Source organism: Ischnura elegans, chromosome 7 (genome assembly GCF_921293095.1).
Source record: "Ischnura elegans chromosome 7, ioIscEleg1.1, whole genome shotgun sequence".
NCBI lineage: Eukaryota > Metazoa > Arthropoda > Insecta > Odonata > Coenagrionidae > Ischnura > Ischnura elegans.
In genome coordinates, this window is record NC_060252.1 from 71208763 (window position 1) to 71230283 (window position 21521).

A 21521-nucleotide genomic window follows, 5' to 3' on the forward strand; every position below is an offset into this window, starting at 1 on the left:
CAAATGAAAAAAATGTATCAGTTTGTGCGCCGTTAACGTCAGGAATATTTACCGTTTTTAAAAATATTTTTATTTTGTTTTTTTTTTATTATTTAAAAACCAATTTTTGGAAACAATAGCAATATTTAGGAAGTGAGATATGCCGTCGCATGTTCTCTGATAAATTTTGTGCATTTTGGTACCTCATTTGTAGAGTTTGGTTGCGTATAAGTTGGGAAAAAGGTATCTATACAGTAGAAATAATATATAAGATCACCTACATAGTTACAGGGTTCAACTAAGAGATTCTAAGGCCAATGGGAGGGCCCAATATTGTGGAATAAATTGTTGAACATATTTTCACTCTGAGAAGTGAAGGGGATGATAGATTGCTTCCAAATAGGAAGTGAGTTCAGTTCTTTCGCCTCATGTGAGGTGTAGGTTTTCGGAGATTGAGCAGCTGCAAAAGGGTTGAATATCTCAGCGTTACTTGACAGAAATGAAACTTTGGATGTTAGATTAAAGTATTGAAGCTCTTCTTTCTCTTTCAAATGTAGATAGCCCAATGTGTGTGCCCATTTAATTTCACTGTTCAGTTGGTTTTATGCTCAAGGTAAATTTACTACTGAGTACTAATAGAAAGAATTTGGAAACACAATGTGGAAATCTTCGTATAACAAATACTCATACAGAATGCACAAAGGTTAAGAAAAAGACTTCGCTGTTCCACAAAATAAAATATATTTGCGACCGGTTTCGATACAGCGTATCTAAGGCCAATGGGAGGGCCCAATATTGTGGAATAAATTGCTGAACATATTTTCACTTTGAAAAGTGAAGGGGATGATAGATTGCTTCCAAATAGGAAGTGAGTTCAGTTCTTTCGCCTCATGTGAGGTGTAGGTTTTCGGAGATTGAGCAGCTGCAAAAGGGTTGAATATCTCAGCGTTACTTGACAGAAATGAAACTTTGGATGTTAGATTAAAGTATTGAAGCTCTTCTTTCTCTTTCAAATGTAGATAGCCCAATGTGTGTGCCCATTTAATTTCACTGTTCAGTTGGTTTTATGCTCAAGGTAAATTTACTACTGAGTACTAATAGAAAGAATTTGGAAACACAATGTGGAAATCTTCGTATAACAAATACTCATACAGAATGCACAAAGGTTAAGAAAAAGACTTCGCTGTTCCACAAAATAAAATATATTTGCCACCGGTTTCGATACAGCGTATCATCATCTGGCCAGATGATGATACGCTGATGGAAACCGGTCGCAAATATATTTTATTTTGTGGAACAGCGAAGTCTTTTTCTTAACCTTCGTGCATCATGAAGGAGTTCCACCATGTTATGCCAACCACCATCGCATTTACTCATACAGAAAATACTCCTTTACATCTTTTATAATTTTTCTATTAACGAAGATGAAATAAATTAAAGTTGCTGCCTTTTTATTTTTAGTGTGGTAAGAGTGGCCATATCTCCTCTCAGAATGCTCTGATAGGATTAAGTGTTATATGTAGTTATTTATTTTTAAATACTTAAATGAATTAAATTTACAAAAAGATTATGTAGTATTTAAATAGTATGCCTTTTTATTATACGCAAGTGGCATTACTAATGAAACATTAAAAATAGAGTAAAAATTTTGTTTTTCTCTGTGTAAAACAAATGTAAAAATTGGACATAAGCCAGTAAGGAGATGAAAGGAGTTACTCTGGGAACGTGCATAACGATGGCTAAGTTCTAACAACGCGTATCTCAAAAATAGCAACTTTTCAGGAGAGCAAAATAACGATTTATTTATTTTAATTGTGTATAATTTTAATTGGAATTAAAAACCAAAAATACATAAAACTGAAAAAGAAGCATACATTTGCAAACAAAGAGTTGTTTTTTGCTTGAATTTTATTTTTTTTATTAACAGTATTAACTCAAATCGTCCAAACTTTGAGATATGTGTTGTTAGAACTTTGCCATCGATATGAAATGGTATTCTAAATGTAATTTTTAAAAAATGTATGATAACTTCCTATTAACTACGTTTCTTATGTGTATATCACTCAGGGACGCCGACTTACAAAAAATATTGGGGGGGCCCAAACTGGGGATCTTGTCCCGGGAAATTTTGTAGGTAGTGAGTTTTAAGTTTTTAAGCATTTTAGAAGAGTCCTATGATCAACACTAGAACCCTGATAACCACACCGGGGAAAATCAACTAGCCTGACACATATTTTCCTCACACCCATTACGAATTTTTGAGGGGGCTCGGGCCCCCTCAGGCCCCATGGAGTCGGCGCCACTGATATCATTTTGAAAATGTTTTTTTTCTTCAAGGTGATGCATAAAGCTGGATATGCACCAAGATTGTATGCAACTTTTAAAAATGGCCTGGCCTATGAATTTGTCCCAGGTGTAACATTGACTGTTGAAACTGTAAGGTCTCCAGATATATTTACTTTGGTTGCACGGATGCTGGCTCAGATGCATTGCTTGGACCTAAACAGAGAGTGTTCCATAAGTAACGGGTCTAGTGAGTCAGTTCCCAGAGAGGAGAATCACGAGCCTATGCTGTGGAAGAAGGCACATTCCTTCGCCGAGTTGGCCCCCTCAACATTTGAATCCCCTGAGAAGCAAGCGAGGTGAGCCAATCTCAGCTCTGAGATACCATTACTACCTACACAAGTTTTCTTAGTAATGCTTCTTCTTCTCCTGCAAATATTTATTTTGAGTGCATGACGAAGTTTGTTGAATCTTAGCTTTCTTAACCTAACCTGTCATCCTGAAAAGTTAATTTCCTTCATACTACAATTTTGCCACAAGGAATCAGGGATGGCTTTGCAGGTAGCCTGAGAAGAACAACACAAGAATAGATTTGGTATGCTGAAAAAATGTCATGAAGCATAGACATTCCCTCTATTTGTTCCCTAATTTTTTTACTAGCATATTCTATCCATGATGGTACGTAAAGGGCATAGCCGGATAAGAAGGTGAAAAGTCCCCCCTCCCGGATTTTTCTCGTACTTGGGGTATGCGATTTGGAATCAAATAGGACAAACCTCCCCACATTTCCAGCCCGCTAGATGCCAACCAGGGCCGGCTAGATCGAAAATACGATTTTCACTCTTTTTTAAATATCTCGGTCAAGAATTCATATTTTTTAACGCGGTGTGCGGCATTTGAAACCTTATTTAATGGCACATATTTTCAATTTTTTTCAAGAACTTCGGGCGGGGCAAGAAGATATGGCGTCGATTTGAAAATTTCTAATACAAGTTTTCATACAATTTTCTTGAGAGGGCCAAAAAGAAAAAACGTTTTCTGGAAGTTTTTTTTAATACCTTTCGGCTGGCGTATTGAAAATATAACTTTTAGGTGGTGGAACATCGCGAAAAATGCGATTGAAAATATGCGATTTTGGCCATTTGGCTCTATGCTCTGGCCCTCCATAACACCCCTTTTTAGTTATTATAGTATTGTACCAATTAAAGTGCTCACCACAGGGACAGAATTGTATTGATACTGGTTCCAAAAATGCCTTCAGGGCCCTTGAAAACGCCCGAGTAAGCTAAAAAGAATTTCCCTGCTTCCAACCCCCTCCGTCATTCCTTTCAATGAGAATTTATTGAACTTCCTCAATGTCCTTATCAGATATAAATTCATTGAAATTATCTCACCTATGCTAAGCTATGTGGATATCATTATAACTTAATGATAGCTGTTTGCTGAAATGAAAAACATAATGGGTTTCAACTTTTTCCCAGTTGGCAAACAAATAAAAAAAACTGGTGAAGAATAATTAGCCGAAAAGATGAATTTTCACCATACAATTTTATATTGACCCCAGGATGTCAATGAAAATCGCTCTTGAAAGGTGATTCGTCATCCTCTGAATATTCATTGATGCATGTTACTACGTTGTCCGTCAAAACAAATGCTAGTTAAAATCTTATTTAATATTACTTAATAAAATCAAGGTCTTGCGATTTTATCTTGGTACTGCCCGTGGGATAAATAATAAATTGTTGCTGCTATATGAGCGCAACACACTATTCTTCTATTCCATTACCACAGTCACAGAAATATCTCAATATGCTGCCCCATACGATGCCATTCGCTGTGATTATATTCTAAATAAAAATTATAGTTCCTTATATTTTAATGATATTTTTCCTCAATACTAACAATACCTACCCGTCTTAATTTAGCCACGAAATCACTATTTATTCAATTCTTTAGTCGTTAACTGAGCTCGCATGCCTTTCAGCGTCGGCATAAGCACGCTTAACTCTAAATCATCTTCTAAATATGACACAACATCCCGAAATCCTATATCCAGAATCAAAATGTCACCTTTTTTCATGAAATTATTATTGGATATGCCGATTGCAAGATTGATTTTAGAGAATCGGTATCATTTTGATTGCCCAAAATGGGTCTGGGCATATAAACCACAACCCTTCAAGGGTAAAAATAGGGAATGGTTTACAAATAGGAGCTAGTTCTGTTCATGTTTCCGGTTTGGAGCTTAAAAAGAAAAACTATCAGCCCTTGAGTGACTGACCTAATATTCGAATATCTCGCCGACGTTAACACACTAAGTAACTCTGTTACTTGGTCTCATGACAAACCAGTAAAAGTTCGCGGACGATCAGTTCTCTAGAAAAAGGAAGTCACTAAGTTTCGCCGTCAAACTGCGGTTAGATAAATATTCGACTTTGTCAACAAATAGACGAATTTTAGAAACATGTAAGGAAATACTTATGCAGTAGATACGGAAAGTGGGAATTTCATTGGTAAAAACCGCTTATAATGTAGATAACCTTTACAGACCACATTTTTGAAAGAAATGATCTACCTCCACCCCCTTCAATCTAGCTTATGCGGGAACAGGATGGAGGTAATTTGTAGCGGTATATCCACAAATGAAACAACACTTGCGTGTAGATACAACGCGGGGAAAACTCAAATCGAGCTCATTTTCTTAATCTAAATTCTTACATTCCGGCAGTTTTCGGAGGCCCTTAAGCCATTTTCGGCACCAGTATCAATACAATTCTGTCCCTGTGGTGAGCACTTTAATTGGTACAATACTATAATAACTAAAAAGGGGTGTTATGGAGGGCCAGAGCATAGAGCCAAATGGCCAAAATCGCATATTTTCAATCGCATTTTTCGCGATGTTCCACCACCTAAAAGTTATATTTTCAATACGCCAGCCGAAAGGTATTAAAAAAAACTTCCAGAAAACGTTTTTTCTTTTTGGCCCTCTCAAGAAAATTTTATGAAAACTTGTATTAGAAATTTTCAAATCGACGCCATATCTTCTTGCCCCGCCCGAAGTTCTTGAAAAAAATTGAAAATATGTGCCATTAAATAAGGTTTCAAATGCCGCACACCGCGTTAAAAAATATGAATTCTTGACCGAGATATTTAAAAAAGAGTGAAAATCGTATTTTCGATCTAGCCGGCCCTGGTTGGCATCTAGCGGGCTGGAAATGTGGGGAGGTTTGTCCTATTTGATTCCAAATCGCATACCCCAAGTACGAGAAAAATCCGGGAGGGGGGACTTTTCACCTTCTTATCCGGCTATGCCCTTTTGTTGATAAGTAGGAGTGTATAAATAACTTCAATGAAGCTGTATAAGCTATACCTTAAGCCATAAGAAGATGGATAGTTTGCATTTTTCACATTTACATTTATGTTACAACAAATATGTACTTCAAGTTGTGATCCAACTACCCATTAGGGGCCTTAAAAACTTTGAAAAATAGCAAACCAAAGTAAAAAATCTAATGATCCCAGATTTGACTACCGTTCACAAATGCATCAAATTAGCTTGATAGGCGTGTTGAGTGGATGGGAACAATCAAACGGGTAAATTGCTGGATTACATGCTCGTGAGCAATGTTTAACTTAAAAATCAAAATATGATCAAAAGTGAAACCTTAGGCCAGTTTCAAAAATGAAGCAAGAAGCTGTCATCATCAAGTTAACCTTGTTCCACCTCGAAAGTTATCTGTGTCATCAATACCATCATTGCCAAAGCTGTTATAGAAATCAAAACATATGTGGTATATTTCAAGCCCAGCACGTGAACGGCAGTGAAGTTTGCATTAACCACCGAAAATTTAGTTATGTGAGTCTTATGTATCTTTGATTGTACTCTGTACTGTGTGTACCCAACCTGGGATATATTTGTGTTATACATATACCTCATTGAGGAACATCTTTAAGTATCCATTTTGTTTTACGTAATTTATTGTTTACCAAAAATATATTGTTTGTTTTACATAAATCATGAACATTCAAGACATTCAGGACATTAATTAATGAGAATGGGATTCACCTGGAATCAGGCTACTCCAAAAATATTTAATTTGGCCGATAGAGCGGCACTTGAGTGTCTAAGGGTTAATTGCTGTGGGAAAAATTTCCCATGGCAACTAATGTGATTATCCAAACTGAGTTGCTTTTTTGTGAATATCTTTCTTAAAAATGAGGATCCATTTTTCTAATGATATTTCACGTATTTTTAAGATTTCATTAGTTACAAATTTCATTAGTTGGCTTTCGAGGCCAATGATTTAACCCTTTCACTCTCACAGCAATATCCATTTTGACTCGTAGAAAGCTCAAGCCCAATTTTTTTAAATTTTCAATTTAAAAAAAAATATTTTTGCAAAGTTATTTCTTGAGAAAGGATGCTGAAATGTTGATTTGATTTTCAGTTTGTATTACTGTTTAAATGAATTTGAGTTTTAAAATTGTAATACATGTGCATTTTTTAAATCCTAACTCCGAGGAAGGTGGTAGTGCCACCGAAAATTTAGTTATGTGAGTCTTATGTATCTTTGATTGTTCTCTGTACTGTGTGTACCCAACCTGGGATATATTTGTGTTATACATATACCTCATTGAGGAACATCTTTAAGTATCCATTTTGTTTTGCGTAATTTATTGTTTACCTAAAATATATTGTTTGTTTTACATAAATCATGAACATTCAAGATATTCCAGTGAAAGTTTGGGTGATGCTTGTTTTCCGATTGTTCGTGCCGTCTCCCCCCATAATTAGCCCGGATAATCAGGAGCGTGCTGTCCTAGTTTATTGAAATTGTTGCAGGTGTCTTCTAACTAAATCGACTAACTAAAGCCTGAATCACACGATCATTTTTTTTCGTCGCGAAAGTGATCACTATCGCGATCACTTCGCAAAATGATCGTCGGCGGCAATTGTTTTTCGCGATCGCGATGAGGATTCCCATCGCTATTTTTCATCACTCGTCCGGTCGCTTTTTCCGTCGCTAAAACCGTCCCTAAAATCCCATATCAGCCAATCGGAACGCATGACCGCATGGTGTGATTGCAGGGCAGCGTTTGACAATTGTGGGAATGACATATATAAACAAACACGCTATATATTTCCGTGATGTGGGTCCTATGACAACGAGCTGTGATATTGGAAATGATGCGAAAAGCGACGGCGGGAGTGACCGTGTGATTCAGAAAAATGATCACTAGAGAGATTGCTTTTCGCGACGGGAAAAGTGATCTCGATAGTGATCACTTTCGCGACAAAAAAAAATGATCGTGTGATTCAGGCATTAGACTTCTATATTCTTTCAAGTGTTGTTTGGTGTTATTTTCCTTCTCTTCCTTGCAGGCCGCCTGTTATTACCCATTTTCTATTTTGTTAAGAAAAAATGTGTGCATAGATTATTTGAACTTTAATTGGGCATTAGAAAAACTTATTATTTACAGACATGGAACTTGTTCATAGTACACATTAATGAATGAATTACCTTGCATACTAATGGTGAAAACTCTTAATGAACCTATTATGAATGTATTTCATTTTTGTACTATAGTATTGACGGTTGTAAGTTATAAAAGTTTTAAGTTTGCAATTATCTATTTCCATTTCAAAAACCGTGTACCAGAATAAAATTCTGATTAATCTCCGAGTCCAAGGGTGCCTGGGGTGATGATTGTGTATCATGGAATTTTCAAGAGTACTACTAATGTTGGACCAGTTGGCATCAAACTAGGACTAGTTCTCAAAGTATAAATAGTGTTAATGTGGGACAGCAGTAATAGGAACATTATTTGACAAGGAATGAGTGTATATTGGCAATATTTTTATGAATCACAGAGAAAACATTCAATGGTGATCTTATTAATTTTCAGGTTTGAGAAGCTGATACCCAGCAAAAAGGTGCTCAAGGAAGAATGGATTCTTTTACGAAAGGAGTTGGAAGGACTTGGTAGTCCAGTTGTATTCTGCCATAATGATTTATTGCTTGGGAATGTCATTTACAGCAGTAACCAAGTTACATTCATTGATTACGAATATGCTGATTACAATTACCAAGGATTTGACATTGGAAATCACTTCAATGAATTTGCTGGTAAACTTCTTATTCTCTTTTGTATTTCATTATATCCTTAGTATTAAGAGTAATTCTCCTTTTAAGGCAGGTTGGCTTCTCTTATCTGTCTTCATCTTCACATCTTTGGACCTGAATTGTGCTATGTCATTTAAAAATCTAAAAGCGTGAAATACGTACTCCAGGAGTAATTATATTTCGATTTAGGCAATTAAAAAAAATAGGAAACCACCCTATTGCTGGTATCTGGTATAACTTCATGGAACTGATTCATCATGTAAATGATAAGACTAACTTCATTGTTCCACGCAAAACAAAACTTCATTGAAATGGCCCTGGTTTCAAAGTAAGACTTCATATTCAGTACCTGAAGATAAAGTCTTACCTTGAGACCCAGGTTGTTAAAATGAAATTTTGTTTTGTGTGGAACATTGAAGCCAGTCTTATCATTTGAACTCTAAAGCCAACAAAAACTTCCAGAGGAAAGAAAATGCCATGGTAGTTAAACTGGGTCATGTCACAACTTTGAGGGATCCTGGTCTGGTCAAATGCTATTTCCAAAAATTTTGATAATCCCCCTCTAGTAACTTATTTGTTTTTTTTTTAGTTAACTCATTTTCTACCCAATACTTTTATCTGCATGATAGAAATTAATGTTGAACACTGGGTTAGACCATGTCTCCATGCTTCTGGGTTTCATAGCGTGGATTTTTTTTGCGACGACAGTTTCTCCGGTATTCCAACCGGTGTCTTCAGGTCGATTGGTTGGGATACCGGAGAAACTGTCATTGCAAAGAAGAAAAAAGAAAATCCACACGGTGGAACCCAGAAGCATGGAGACATCATCTAGACAACGCCACGGAAAACTACGCTTCAACTGGGTTAGACCCCCCAAACAAAACCTTCCACTATCAAAAGCCATACTCAATGATGTTTCTCCAATCCTCTCCTTCCTCTTCATTACTTCATGTGAATTATGGGAGTTCTGAACTAAACAATTTCTCCTTTAATTTATCAAATTTTTCTCTCCTTTCAGGTGTAGATGATGTTGATTACTCTCGTTACCCATCAAAAGAATTTCAACTTCCATGGCTGAGGGTGTACTTGGAGGCATTCAAAGAGGCATCGTATTCTAAAAAGCAAAAGTCTATCGAAAATGGTACGCCAGATCATGAAAGGCAAATGAAAGTCTCTGAGAGAGAGGTTCATGACTTGTACACGCAGGTGAACAAGTTTTCTCTGGCCTCAAACCTCTTCTGGGGAGTGTGGGCACTCATACAAGCTGAGCATTCCACCATAGACTTTGACTTTCTGGGGTGAGTGTATTTTTATAGGAATTAAAGGTTTAGAAATGGTTACCCAAGCAGCAGATGATATCTAATGGATAGCTAAATAAGGATGTTATATCCAAAACAGGTTGTTATTACACTATGGATATTTTGACAACATTACATAGATTTCCAAGTTGTAATATCAGTGATATTTAAGCTATTGTGATTCCAAACAGTATCAATAAGTACCATGTATAGAATTGAAGAGCACAAATTTTTTGTTTGTACGTCTGGGGATTACCAAAAACCATAGTAAGCACTCCCTTTATCTCCTGGTTAATGGGGTTAACATGGATATTGCTTTGATGCCATATGATAACGCAGACATTATTGTCTGGATGTTGTTGGCATATTGAATGCTGCTTGGGATAGCCATTGGTTGCATTTAGCCAGCAGATCAGCTACGGAGCTGCTCAAGTAAATTTTTTAGAGTGCTTACAAAGAGTGGTCTCATTCTGCTTATTTTGAAGCTCAGTTGCTCATGTTGGGGGTAGGAAGTTTGTTTTGGGGATGCACTGTATTTAATCACACTGTGATCACTGATGAGTACTTGGCAAGGACTTGTACTGCTCATAAAAATGGCCGACCAATATCACTGAGCTCATGCATTCTGCCAGAATGCAAGGGAGCGGCTTGGCAGCTGCTCCCTTGGCTGAATGCACCCATTTTTTCACTCAGTATTATAGTACTGATGACAAACTATAAAGAATTACTGGGAACAATCATAAAGAAAACATAATTTTAGGAATAATTATGGAATGCATAAAATTGTTTCAGGCTTAATTTTGTGGAATAATGCTATAACCATGATTAAAGCTCAAATGGTAATATCCACACTATTTTATTTATCACTTAACCGACCATGGTTTCAATACTTGGTGTCATTTTCACGGTAATCCAACAAAAACTCTCTTGGTATATATACCCAGGCTAAGGTAGGGTATACCCAGGCCTCCTACCTTGGCCTGGGTGTATTTACCGAGAGAGAGTTTTTTGTTGGATTACGTTGAAAATGACACCAAGTGTCGAAACCATGGTTGGTTAAGTGATAAATGAAATAGTGTGGATACAGTTGAGAACCTCAAATTATCAAGGATTATTCGTTCCGTCTCTCCCCGTCATTAGCGCAGATAATTGGGAGTGTGCTGTAGTTAATTAAGAATGGATAAAAATGTTGTGAGGAAAATTGCATCCACTGGTGCACTAAGTGTTACAGCAATGCTGTTAAAGGGTATAAATATTCCAGTGCATTTATACATACAGTAGATTCCGGTTAATTGGGACATATCGGGACTTGTGCACTTTGCCCCAATTAAGCGGCTGCCCCAATTAGGCGAACTATCCTGTATATGGGCACAAACAAACATTGAAATGATGGAAAGAAGAATAAAGAATGTTTATAATGCAACATAAGTTTATTAAACTATTAATTTGATTAATAAATCAGCGAGTTTAGCTAATTTCATTATAATCTTTAAGAATTATAACAATTTAGTTAAAAATATATTTTTCACAGCGTCGGGCGACGCTGAATGAATGTCTTTTACTAAGTCCTATTAAAGAAAAGTCCTATCCTTTTGCGGATATTATAACAACAAGAGCTTTCAAAAATATAAAAAAATAGTATTCTGAAAACAAAAAAATTTAAGTTAGTCGCGAGTATAGAGTCTATGTCGCCGACTCATGGCCTAATAAAGCGGCATGCTGTCCCAATTAAGCAGAGAATACTCTAGGATTCCTCTATTGGGTTCTGTTCTTCAAGATCTGCCCCAATTAAGCGGCTGCCCCAAGTAACCGGTGGACCCATTAAACGGAATCTACTGTATATTCTTAGGTATCCTTCCATATTTTTAAAACCACTCTATCTGTAGTAAGTGGATGGGAACTACTAATAGCAGGCATATGTACCAGGGGCGGATCTAGGATTTCTTTCTGGGGGGGCACAAGCAAGGCCGTATCCAGGATTTTGTTTTGGGAGGGGGGCACAAAGATACCTCATAATACAAAACGAACGCAATGATAGTGGGACCGTATTGAAAATATTGCATATTTTTAAGGGTCTGGGGGGGGGCACATGCCCCTCCCCCCTAGATCTGCCTATGATATGTACTCATATCTGTGTTGAAGAAGTACCATTAGATTCATGTGGCTTACAATTTGTGTTTTCTTTTTTTTTATAGTTATGGTGCTGCTCGCATAAACCAATATCTTGCTATGAAGGACACATTTCTAAATCTGAAAGCTGATGTGCTATGACCTTTGTGGGCACGTAGAAAATTAAGCTTAGCCAAATTAGGAAATATTTTGAAATTGGTCTCTAAGAAAATTCTATGGAGAGTGATAAGCAAAATCAGTGTAACCATTTAGTGTAACATACTGTTTAAAGTTGGTTTTTACAAGTATAGGCTATTACTAGCATTTGTGATTAATTTCTGTAAAATTTTTCCTCCAAGAGGATGTACAGTTGTAAAGGTAATTTATTTTGTAAATTTAAAATTGTTCCATTTAATTGGCTGTGTGGCATAAAATTTGTACTTAATTTTGAAAAATGTGATCCGGGGGAATGGATCTAGAGATCAAAGTATTACTATGATGAAAAAATTTAATCATATTTTGGCATAAACGATAAAAAGGCGTTCTTGATTGTGATCTTTGTTGATTTTACTTTCATATTTTAGATAATATATATAGAAAATGAGACATTTGTGCATGAACCAATATGCTGAAAGGTTATTAGGAATTCCTTTCTTCAGGCTCATATTGTATTGGCATTTGCTTGTCATTCTATTGCTCAATTCTTGTTGACTACAGCTCACATATATAGCATATAAATCTTATTACGAAAATTCCATGAGATTGCTTCCCATGTGGGCCCAGACTTTTATGTGCTATCTGGAAGCCCACCTGACCAATGTACATACATTTCCTTCTCATAAAAATATTTGTCGTGATTTCTCAAGTGTCATTTTGGAGAGAAATACTCCTTTTTTTATTTGCAGGAAATTTTTAACCCTTGGTACTGGCTGAGCTTGTTGTCTTACAGTTTATGGCCTTGACATAATTTATTCATATTCTTTGAAAAATATTTATTGGAATTTACTCAAAGAATTGGAGAGAGTCTCTCATACTGTTTCCAATCAATCTTATGAAAATGTATTCAGTAGTGTTTGGCCTTACTTACTTGGCTAATGAGATTTTGTAAGAGTTTGATTTATTTCAAATTGATTGTTGGGATTCTTGGCTATGCAAAAATTTTTATACATTATTGGGCCATTTATGGGCCAAAATGTGAAAAAAATGAAGAACAGGTATTGTCTTAATCCCCAAGTATATCTGTTTATCTCTTGAAAACTGAGGTAAGTGTTCATAATAATGTTGATGTTCAAACATATTGTGAAAAAAATGAGGAAATTCTAACTCTATGACTATCATCATAGTACATTTCCTTCACAGATTATGTGCAAAATGATGTATTTCATAATGCATGTCTTTGTGGGGGCTTTGTTCTAGAATGCGATGAAAATATAGCATTGGGCAAATGAATGGGCAAAATTCCACCTGAATTGTTGTATTATTAACTTCTAGTTTTGACAGTGGAAGCATTTCGTTTTCAAGCCTAGTTGGACTTAGCATTCGTTATAAATAGCCTTGAAAAAATATTATATATAACTTTCAAAACTAATTTTTTGATAAATTCATCGAAATATTATATTCTGTCAAACAAAGTCTTACTTCAGCATTGTTCCAATTTACAAGGGCACAATTTATTTTAATGCCGACAGCAGAGTAAATATGTAGCATGGTTTTGAGTGCTTTTAAATTTTATTTGATATTCAAAGAAAAAATTGTTAAAGTAGTATTTGAATATTTTTTGTATTCTCTCATTGAACTAATTTTTGTTCTTAATGAAGTACATGCATAGCTAATTATTGAGGGTTGTTGGTCCAGCTAAAATGGAGCGTTGCTTAACTATGACCAAAGTTTAAAAAGTATTCCTTTTTGGAGTCCTTATGTGCTGTACTTGTTCTTCTTAAGTTGTTGAAGTGGTGCTAATGACTAAAGGATGTAAACCAATGCATCAAGAGAATCAGTCAATGATACAGTAAAATAAAGTTTGAATATTGGTAATACAGTAAGAGAAAATTAACTAGTTATTGTGATCTGATGCTGTTAACTGTGGATTTAATATTTCATAGTTGTAATGATATCATTTTAATATTTTAAGAAAAATTTCATGTCACTGAAGGCTTTCATTGTTGTGATTTCAATATTTTCCATGAAATAGATTATGTTGGCTGTTTTATTCAAGAGTGTATCATATGTATAGTTAATCTGTATTGTAATAAGTGTGATTTCTAGCCAAATTAAATTAAACAATTTGTTTGTGTAGTGAGTAAATTTTTTGAGGAAGATCAGGCTGCCACTATTTTTGTCTTTGGTTTTGATTCAATTGATCTTTTAAATTATAAATGGATGTACTTAAAATTGGTATTCCTTCATGAGATATGTATTTGATATGCAGTCAAGATGACTTTTTGGAGAATATTTCATATTTCAAACCATGCAACTAGTGAACAGCATATTTGGCCTCGTATTTCGATACCTGCTGTAAAATGCCTTCTCTCTGGCTAGAATTCGTATGTATTTTAATTGAAAAATTTGTACATGAAAATTTATGATGAAAACATGCTGGTCATTGTTTTGGAAGCTACCTAATGATTTTATCTGAATATTTGTAATTATATTTGTCCCATCATTCTTTCATCTTCAAAACTCTGACAATAAAATGTCATGGATTCTATTAATGTTTTCTTTTTGCTAAGCCATTGACATAGATGTACAGTTGAGGACCTCAAATCCAGAAAGCTTGGGACCGAAGGGCTTCTGGTTTTTCTGGATTTCTGGTCGTCATAGTATATTTAGTAAATTAATTAATTTATACATGTGCTCAGGCTCTTGTACTTGATATTTGATATCCTTATGTGTCCCTGACAAGGTTCTTAGCGTTTGTCCATAGCATGTGCTAACTTCCTACTCATCCCAGAACAAGGCTTGGAGAGTGGTGCCACAAGGTGGCAAGTCAAAGCACTACGCAGAGGAATTTTCAAATGTTCTGGATTTCGGATTTTCCGGGTTTCGGGATTCCGGATTTGAGGTCCTCAACTGTATATTTCTCTGGGACTCATACACATTCCATGGGTACTTCGCCTCTTATTTACGTTCAAATTCTGCTTTTTTGAAACTAGTGCCATGTGGTATGTTGGGAGTATCCTTGTGAACAATATCATTAAGGCCGTTTTACACGGTACACGGAATTGCGCAATCTGACGTACGTGCGAAGGCGCAATCAAAATTGCATCGTGTAAAGCGGTAAATTGCTAGAACACATGCGAGAATGCGTGGATGCGAGACGGCAAAATAGCCCCTGTTCTAATTTCGTAATGGAAGGGAAGCGTCACCATAGTTCGCACACCTTTATAGCCACTCGAGAGGCCTTTTCATGGACCGTAGGCTCCTTTCCTGCGTTCTCGGATCTAAAACTATTCCATCACTTCTCTAAAAGTTGGTAACATCGATTTGTTTAACCCCGACGAGGCGCCTAATAAGGGACAAGTCGTCTCACTAAGCTTCCTTTATTACCTTCTACCATCTTCCTATTTATATTATCAAAGATAAACGACCTCCTAGCAGCATACGCGGAATGAATTTTGCTGTATTGGAGGCGTGGGAGGGGTAGAAGCGATCGGGGAGGGGAGGGGATCGGCCTGCGGCTCTTGTATCCACGACGCTGCGTGGGCGTTGGAATATTTTCTTCGCGGGCGCGGACTCAAATTAGGCATTTTGTGGCTAAACGGTGGCAGATACGTCAAAATGCATGAAATTTTGGCCCTTAAGGGCAGTAACTTGGCAAAATCTATAGGAAATGACCATAAAATATTACATTTTTCGATTCTTGACCCTCCCCCCCTAAATTGCATTTGAGCGAGGGTCAGGGGTTCACCTAGAGGTCTCAAATTTTTCAGGCCTTATTTTTGATCGGTCCCACAACTTTTTTTCATTGGGCCAGATGGATTTGAAAAAAATCGATTTTTCCGATCCGCCCTAGTGCTCAGGGGATGAGGATAAACGGAGGGGGTCAAGGGATGGTCAACAACCCTGCAGAAGGCGAGGAAAAGCGTAAACAAATTCTAATGATACCAGTTATGAGAATACCTCCTGATATAACATACGACACTAATAACCGGCTTCGAAAAAGTCCATTTTAGAGGAAATTTGACGGCCCAGGGCCAAAAATCTGCTATCTTCACAGCGAGAATAAGATACAAGGATCATTACAGTTCAAGAAACCTCTGTTACTTCTTAAGAAGGCCTCTCCTCGTATTTTGAGAGATCTAAAGTCAGGCAGGAACAAGACGAGACGACCAAATCGCATCGGCTGCCAAAGGAAAATGCTCATAAGGTGATTTTTAAAGGTTCTTACAGTGATTTTCGAGAGAAATCTGATCCTTTAAGTCGTCGACTAGTCAGCAACATGTAGGTTAGATAAACTCGCAATTAGATAACAGCTATTGGTCACCATCAGTAGGTACTTGGTTTGCAATGATATCAGAAAAACAACAAAAAAGTGGTATTTTCATAATAAGTATTCATTATAAAGGGATAGATGTATATTTTTCCATAAAATTCTTTGTTATTCACGTTTTAAACATTGAATGTGGGGTAATAGATAAAAATATTCTTATTTTTGTAATTTTTAAATTAAACTAAATACGACATCATGATTGACATAAATTGTCTACAGCAAGAAGGCACAAAAATATTTTGGTCCGCCGAATCTTTAATTACGTTTTTTTCCTGAATCCAGGCAGTGAAGAAAGCCGTGACGCTTATTCTATGTACCCTCAGTAGTTTCAGAAAATGACTTCGCCATTTTAATTCCTAATATACCTCTCACGCTCTCTTTGTTTGTCAGAAATATATATATTAATCACATATTACCCATATCTACTTCCTTTGATAGATGACGCACTGCACTGTATTTGAAAGCTATTATGTTCTCTATCCAAAAATACCCTCTGTTACCGATTAGATACTGCACTGCAGTATTTGATGCAATTAGCTAGATATGAGAAACTATATACATACTAAACTATACCTACATATGAGAAAATATTTAACGGAAAAATAAAACAATGTTTTCACGAGAATTTTTCCAAATTTTCATTCTGGAATATCTTTTCTGACTTATTATCGTTATTATTGTGAAGAATTTGTTATGCCTGATACTTTTACTGCGCCATAACTAGTGAAATAATGTAGTCTTTTAACTACCTGTTTTTCTCATAGCTATCTTAAATAATGGTCTAAAAACCCTTTAAAAAAAGCGTTTGTGATACTTTTAACTCCAATTTAGCGAATTGTGTTGGCATTCAAGAAATCTGCCCACGTGACCAATGGAAGTATACTTATAAGGGGGGTGCCAAAATTATTCGTGTATGTAACGCGTTTAAAGCGTTACTTTCCACGACACAAATACACTCTGTTTCTGATTAGCTGCTACACTCTGTCGCGCATTCTGATTTATGATAATTTAGGAATCTTATGATTGATACAATAATCTACGGAAAAATTAAAATATATTCACTTCAATTCAAAACTTATTCTATACAAAATTCACTTTCACTCAGAGTAAGAACCCACATAGCACAAAATATCTTCTAGATATCTAGAAAATATCTTCAATGTCTTGGGTATTTTTAATATCTACTAGATATCTAGAAAATATCTTCTATGTCTTGGATATTTTAATATCAACCAAAAGTCTAGAAAATGCCTTCAGCATCGTGGTTATTATAAAAATCTACTAGATGTCTAGCATATGTCTTTTTGAGCGGGGACTCTTTTTGTATATGTCCAGTGAAATCAAAATTGATAGGTAACTACGAATTGTCTCAGCTTAGTTACCATCCCAATTCAATGGAATAAAAGGTATGTCAAAATTCTAGTCTCTGCTTCTTATAATTAATTTACAGCTAATTTTTTTACTCTCTTAACAAATATTGCCATTACCTTTTACGTATCACAGTTATCTACTCATTCGTATAAATATCATTCATTTATAGCCCTGATGATGGTGTCTATATAAGTTGGCAAAAACTTGCATTAAAAATTCTTCAAGACCTACACATGCAAGACACTGGATCAATAATCATTGATATATCTTCTCAAAGATATCTTGATATCAGAAAAATCGGACATTCAGTTATCTACAAAATATCTAAAAGATGTCTGGAAGATATTACAAGATATTTTCTAGACATTAGCTGAAGACGTTCTAGATATTTTCTAGACATCTAGAAGATATTTTGTGCTATGTGGGAAGCGAAGAACACTACCTAGACAAAATAAGTGTGTTAATGCTGACGGAGCATAATTTGGAGGATAGTTGAATTGTTTAACGGTATCTCTAATAAAATCCTGTGAATGACTGCATTCTCTTGTCATAAAGTACCTACAGTCCCTGAATTTTTTACCGTACATGGCCACGTATAGTTGAACTTCATCTTCATAGTTATGCCTTGAATACAAGCATGGCTACAGCTGAATATGGAAATATACCGAAGAAAGACTTAGTGCTTTCTCGGCAAATGGATTGCGTAAAGAGTTCTCGGAATCGCCACCGGGTCTTGAACCTGTTTAGATATTATTCAAAAAACAATTATTATAAGTTGTGTTAAACAGTACTCTGTATTTCCTTTTGTTCTACCTTGAGTATTAAGTAGTTGCCCCAAGTAACCCCGAAATCAGCTGATTTGGGGGGGTGAGGGGATATATCCCCCTCAAAGCCTCAGAAAAATAATAAAATAATTTAAAACTATTCCTGTTTTGACACACAATAACTACATCTGCTTAAAGTGAAATCTTTATGGCCAAATTATGTAAAATGTATTTCTAGGATTGTAATTTTTCAAAAATTTTCCCGGACCCCCACCGGGTCCTCGGGGGCGGGGGGGTAAGGTCACCACCCTAGACAATCCCATCCCCCCAAAGCATATTCCTAGTTACGCCTCTGCGAGACATTGAGACTAAAACATATAATAAGCGAAGAAAATGGTCCAGGTATGCAATAAAGGGTGCATTTATAAATAAATTAAAATTAGATTTAGGTAAATACCTACCATAAGAGGCCCGAACATCAGGCTCCCATGATGTCACTTTCAACTAAATGATATGTGCATTATCCCACGGATAATAGGACCCATCTCACCCTTCCTCCGATGTCTTGCTGGAACCCTTGCATTGCAATGCATCTTAAAATTGTAATTTTCTGTTACATTAAAAAATTATTTAATTTTTATCTCGCTAATCGTTTGTGACGAAAAGTAAAGGTTGCGTATATACAGTAAAGGACATTGTGGGCATATATAATACTTGTTTCCGTTGTCGATATCACAAAATTACGCCGAGGGTAGCACAAAGTATCGAAAAAATGCAATTTAAGTCGGTAAATTTAGGATCGGATGGCTTTTTTGCAACGATGAATAAAAAAAACAGCTGAAAATTACAATAAAACATGGATACATTCATTAGTAGGGAAGAGTCGATTCCAAATGTCGATTCTCGATTCCACCGATTCTCGGGCACGGAATCGGAATCGAGAATCGATCGCCCAAAGTCGATTCCGATTCCATCGATTCCTGGAAGATAAATGTTTTGAGCATAGACTATAAGTCTGATACGTTTGGGGCATAAAGGCTGCCACACACCTAAGCGGCCGCGGTGTCAGCCTTGCCCGCGCGGAGGATACGCCTGGCACACGGGTGCTGCGACGAACATGCCTAAGAGGCCTCGGAAACATGAAAATGTCGGCAAGAGCGACAAACCGACGAACCCTGAAATGCCTCGTGTTTATGAACAACTCTCAGAGAAAAAAATTGGAAACCACGGGATCGGGAAGCTATGCATACGTTTTCCGTTCTTTTATTAACCGCTGGCCAAGACAAATCAAATTATTGCGATTATGAATCACATTCGGAGAATTCTGGACCACCAATTTTAAAGTATAATTGATCAAAAAGTATTTTTTTATTTTCGAATGATATTTGAAGTCTGATGATAGTAAAAACGTGCAGGGAGCGAGTTTTCCTGTGAAAAAAAGTTTCTTATAAATACGCGCTGAGAGCGGGTTTATTTTTATATAGAGCGGGCTTCTTTAAGCCGGTTTCACACGGTCAAATTTTGCTTCAAATTCTGAGCAAGATTCATTGATCAAGGTTTCTCGAATGGACATGACGTCATTGAAACGTCATGATAGCGGCCATGCTGTCTTGAAACCTCTTTGAAGGCTTCTTCGCAATCAAATTTCTCTTGTCTTGAACGGTTCTAAAAATTCTCGAATATTGAATCAGTTTGAAGTCTCTCAGCCAATAGCGAGCGACCATTGGCCCTCCCAGAATGCCACTTGCTTCTCCTGCTCATCGTCCCGCATTACAACGATCAACATGGCCTCCTGGAGTAGGCAAGCAGTGGAGCTTCTAATTACTGCATACGAAGAAAATACACTAACACGCGTCTGCGTCAATAATAATAAAATTAGACACCTTCGCGTTTGTATAGCCCAGTTTCATCAATGCAACCCTTGAGAAAGTTGATACTTGCTTGGCATTAGCCGCCGCGGCATCCGGGCGGACTCGACAGGTTGCGGTCGGCCGCCACCGCGTACCCGCCAGGCTGCTCTCGTATGTACCCAGTGAGAAATGGGTGGTGGAATCCACGTGGAACCCACGTGGAATCCACGTTGAGTGGTGGATATTTGGTGGTGGTGGATATTGAGTGGTTGGACCCACGTGGAATCCACGTTGATTTCAAGTGGATTTGTGGTGATTATCATAAAATGTTAAACAGAATTTCTAATTTGTGGAACTTAACTCTCTGGTGACATTGCGTCATTTATCATCCTGAAACCACGCTAGTTATGTGAAAATGTATCGCACATTCTATTTTTATATAATTCGTGGAAAGGCAGCCATGAGAGCACATGAAAAATCGTAGACACATACATAGAAGGTTTAGATATAGAGTGGTTGAGGTTTTAATGGTTTTAGGACAGCACCTACTGCTGTTTTAATTTTTCCACCAAATTTCCACGTGGGTTCCACGTTGATTCCACGACCAAAAACACGTGGTATCCACGTTAATTCTCCACGTGGGTTCCACGTGGATTCCACCACCCATTTCTCACTGGGTATGGACGCAGTGAACGCTACATTATTGTTTAGCCACCACGGCCAAACGAGAATGTAGCCACCGCGGCTATTGTTATTTTTAGGGATGGTCAGATCGGATACCTCGGATCCAAATATCCGCGGATATTGTCATTCATCGGATCCAAAGTCGCGGAAGACATCGGATCTTGATCCGAAATTTTAAATAATAGCTTCAGTGAATGCAACGCCCCATCAGGGTGGAAAGAGTTCCGATTCTCTCTTCGAATGTGCCGTCGCATACGATTCTTGTCCTTCTCATGAACCGTTTTGTTCGAAAACTCTCGCAGAGGTTACGAGTAGAATTTCAGCCGTGGCTAGGATTTTCATCCAGAAAATAAAAAAGGCTGGCGTATAGTGTGACTCTTCCCAAGAGATTGAGCAATCATTGGGGGAATCTCAGCGCCGTAGGATAATAACCACGTCAAAAGTAACTAAGTCGCAGATTTCAGAAAACCACCCTCGGCCGTCCATCAGCTCGTGCCTCTGTTATTTTATTTCGTTTCCAAAATCACACGGACCATAAATCATTGTATTCAAAGGAAAATATCAAATCA

The 21521-nt window shown here is 36.8% G+C and overlaps 1 protein-coding gene across 1 annotated transcript in view; it reads left to right on the forward strand.

Annotated features, from left to right (window-relative positions):
- Positions 1-14501, forward strand: part of LOC124162000 (ethanolamine kinase) — a 54331-nt gene extending 39830 nt beyond the window's left edge. The window contains exons 3-6 of the mRNA XM_046538309.1: positions 2317-2621; positions 8170-8390; positions 9406-9685; positions 11881-14501. Coding sequence (XP_046394265.1) covers positions 2317-2621; positions 8170-8390; positions 9406-9685; positions 11881-11956 — 882 coding nt within the window. The 3' untranslated portion in view covers positions 11957-14501. The remainder of the gene's footprint in view (positions 1-2316; positions 2622-8169; positions 8391-9405; positions 9686-11880) is intronic.
- Positions 14502-21521: the final 7020 nt, after the last annotated feature.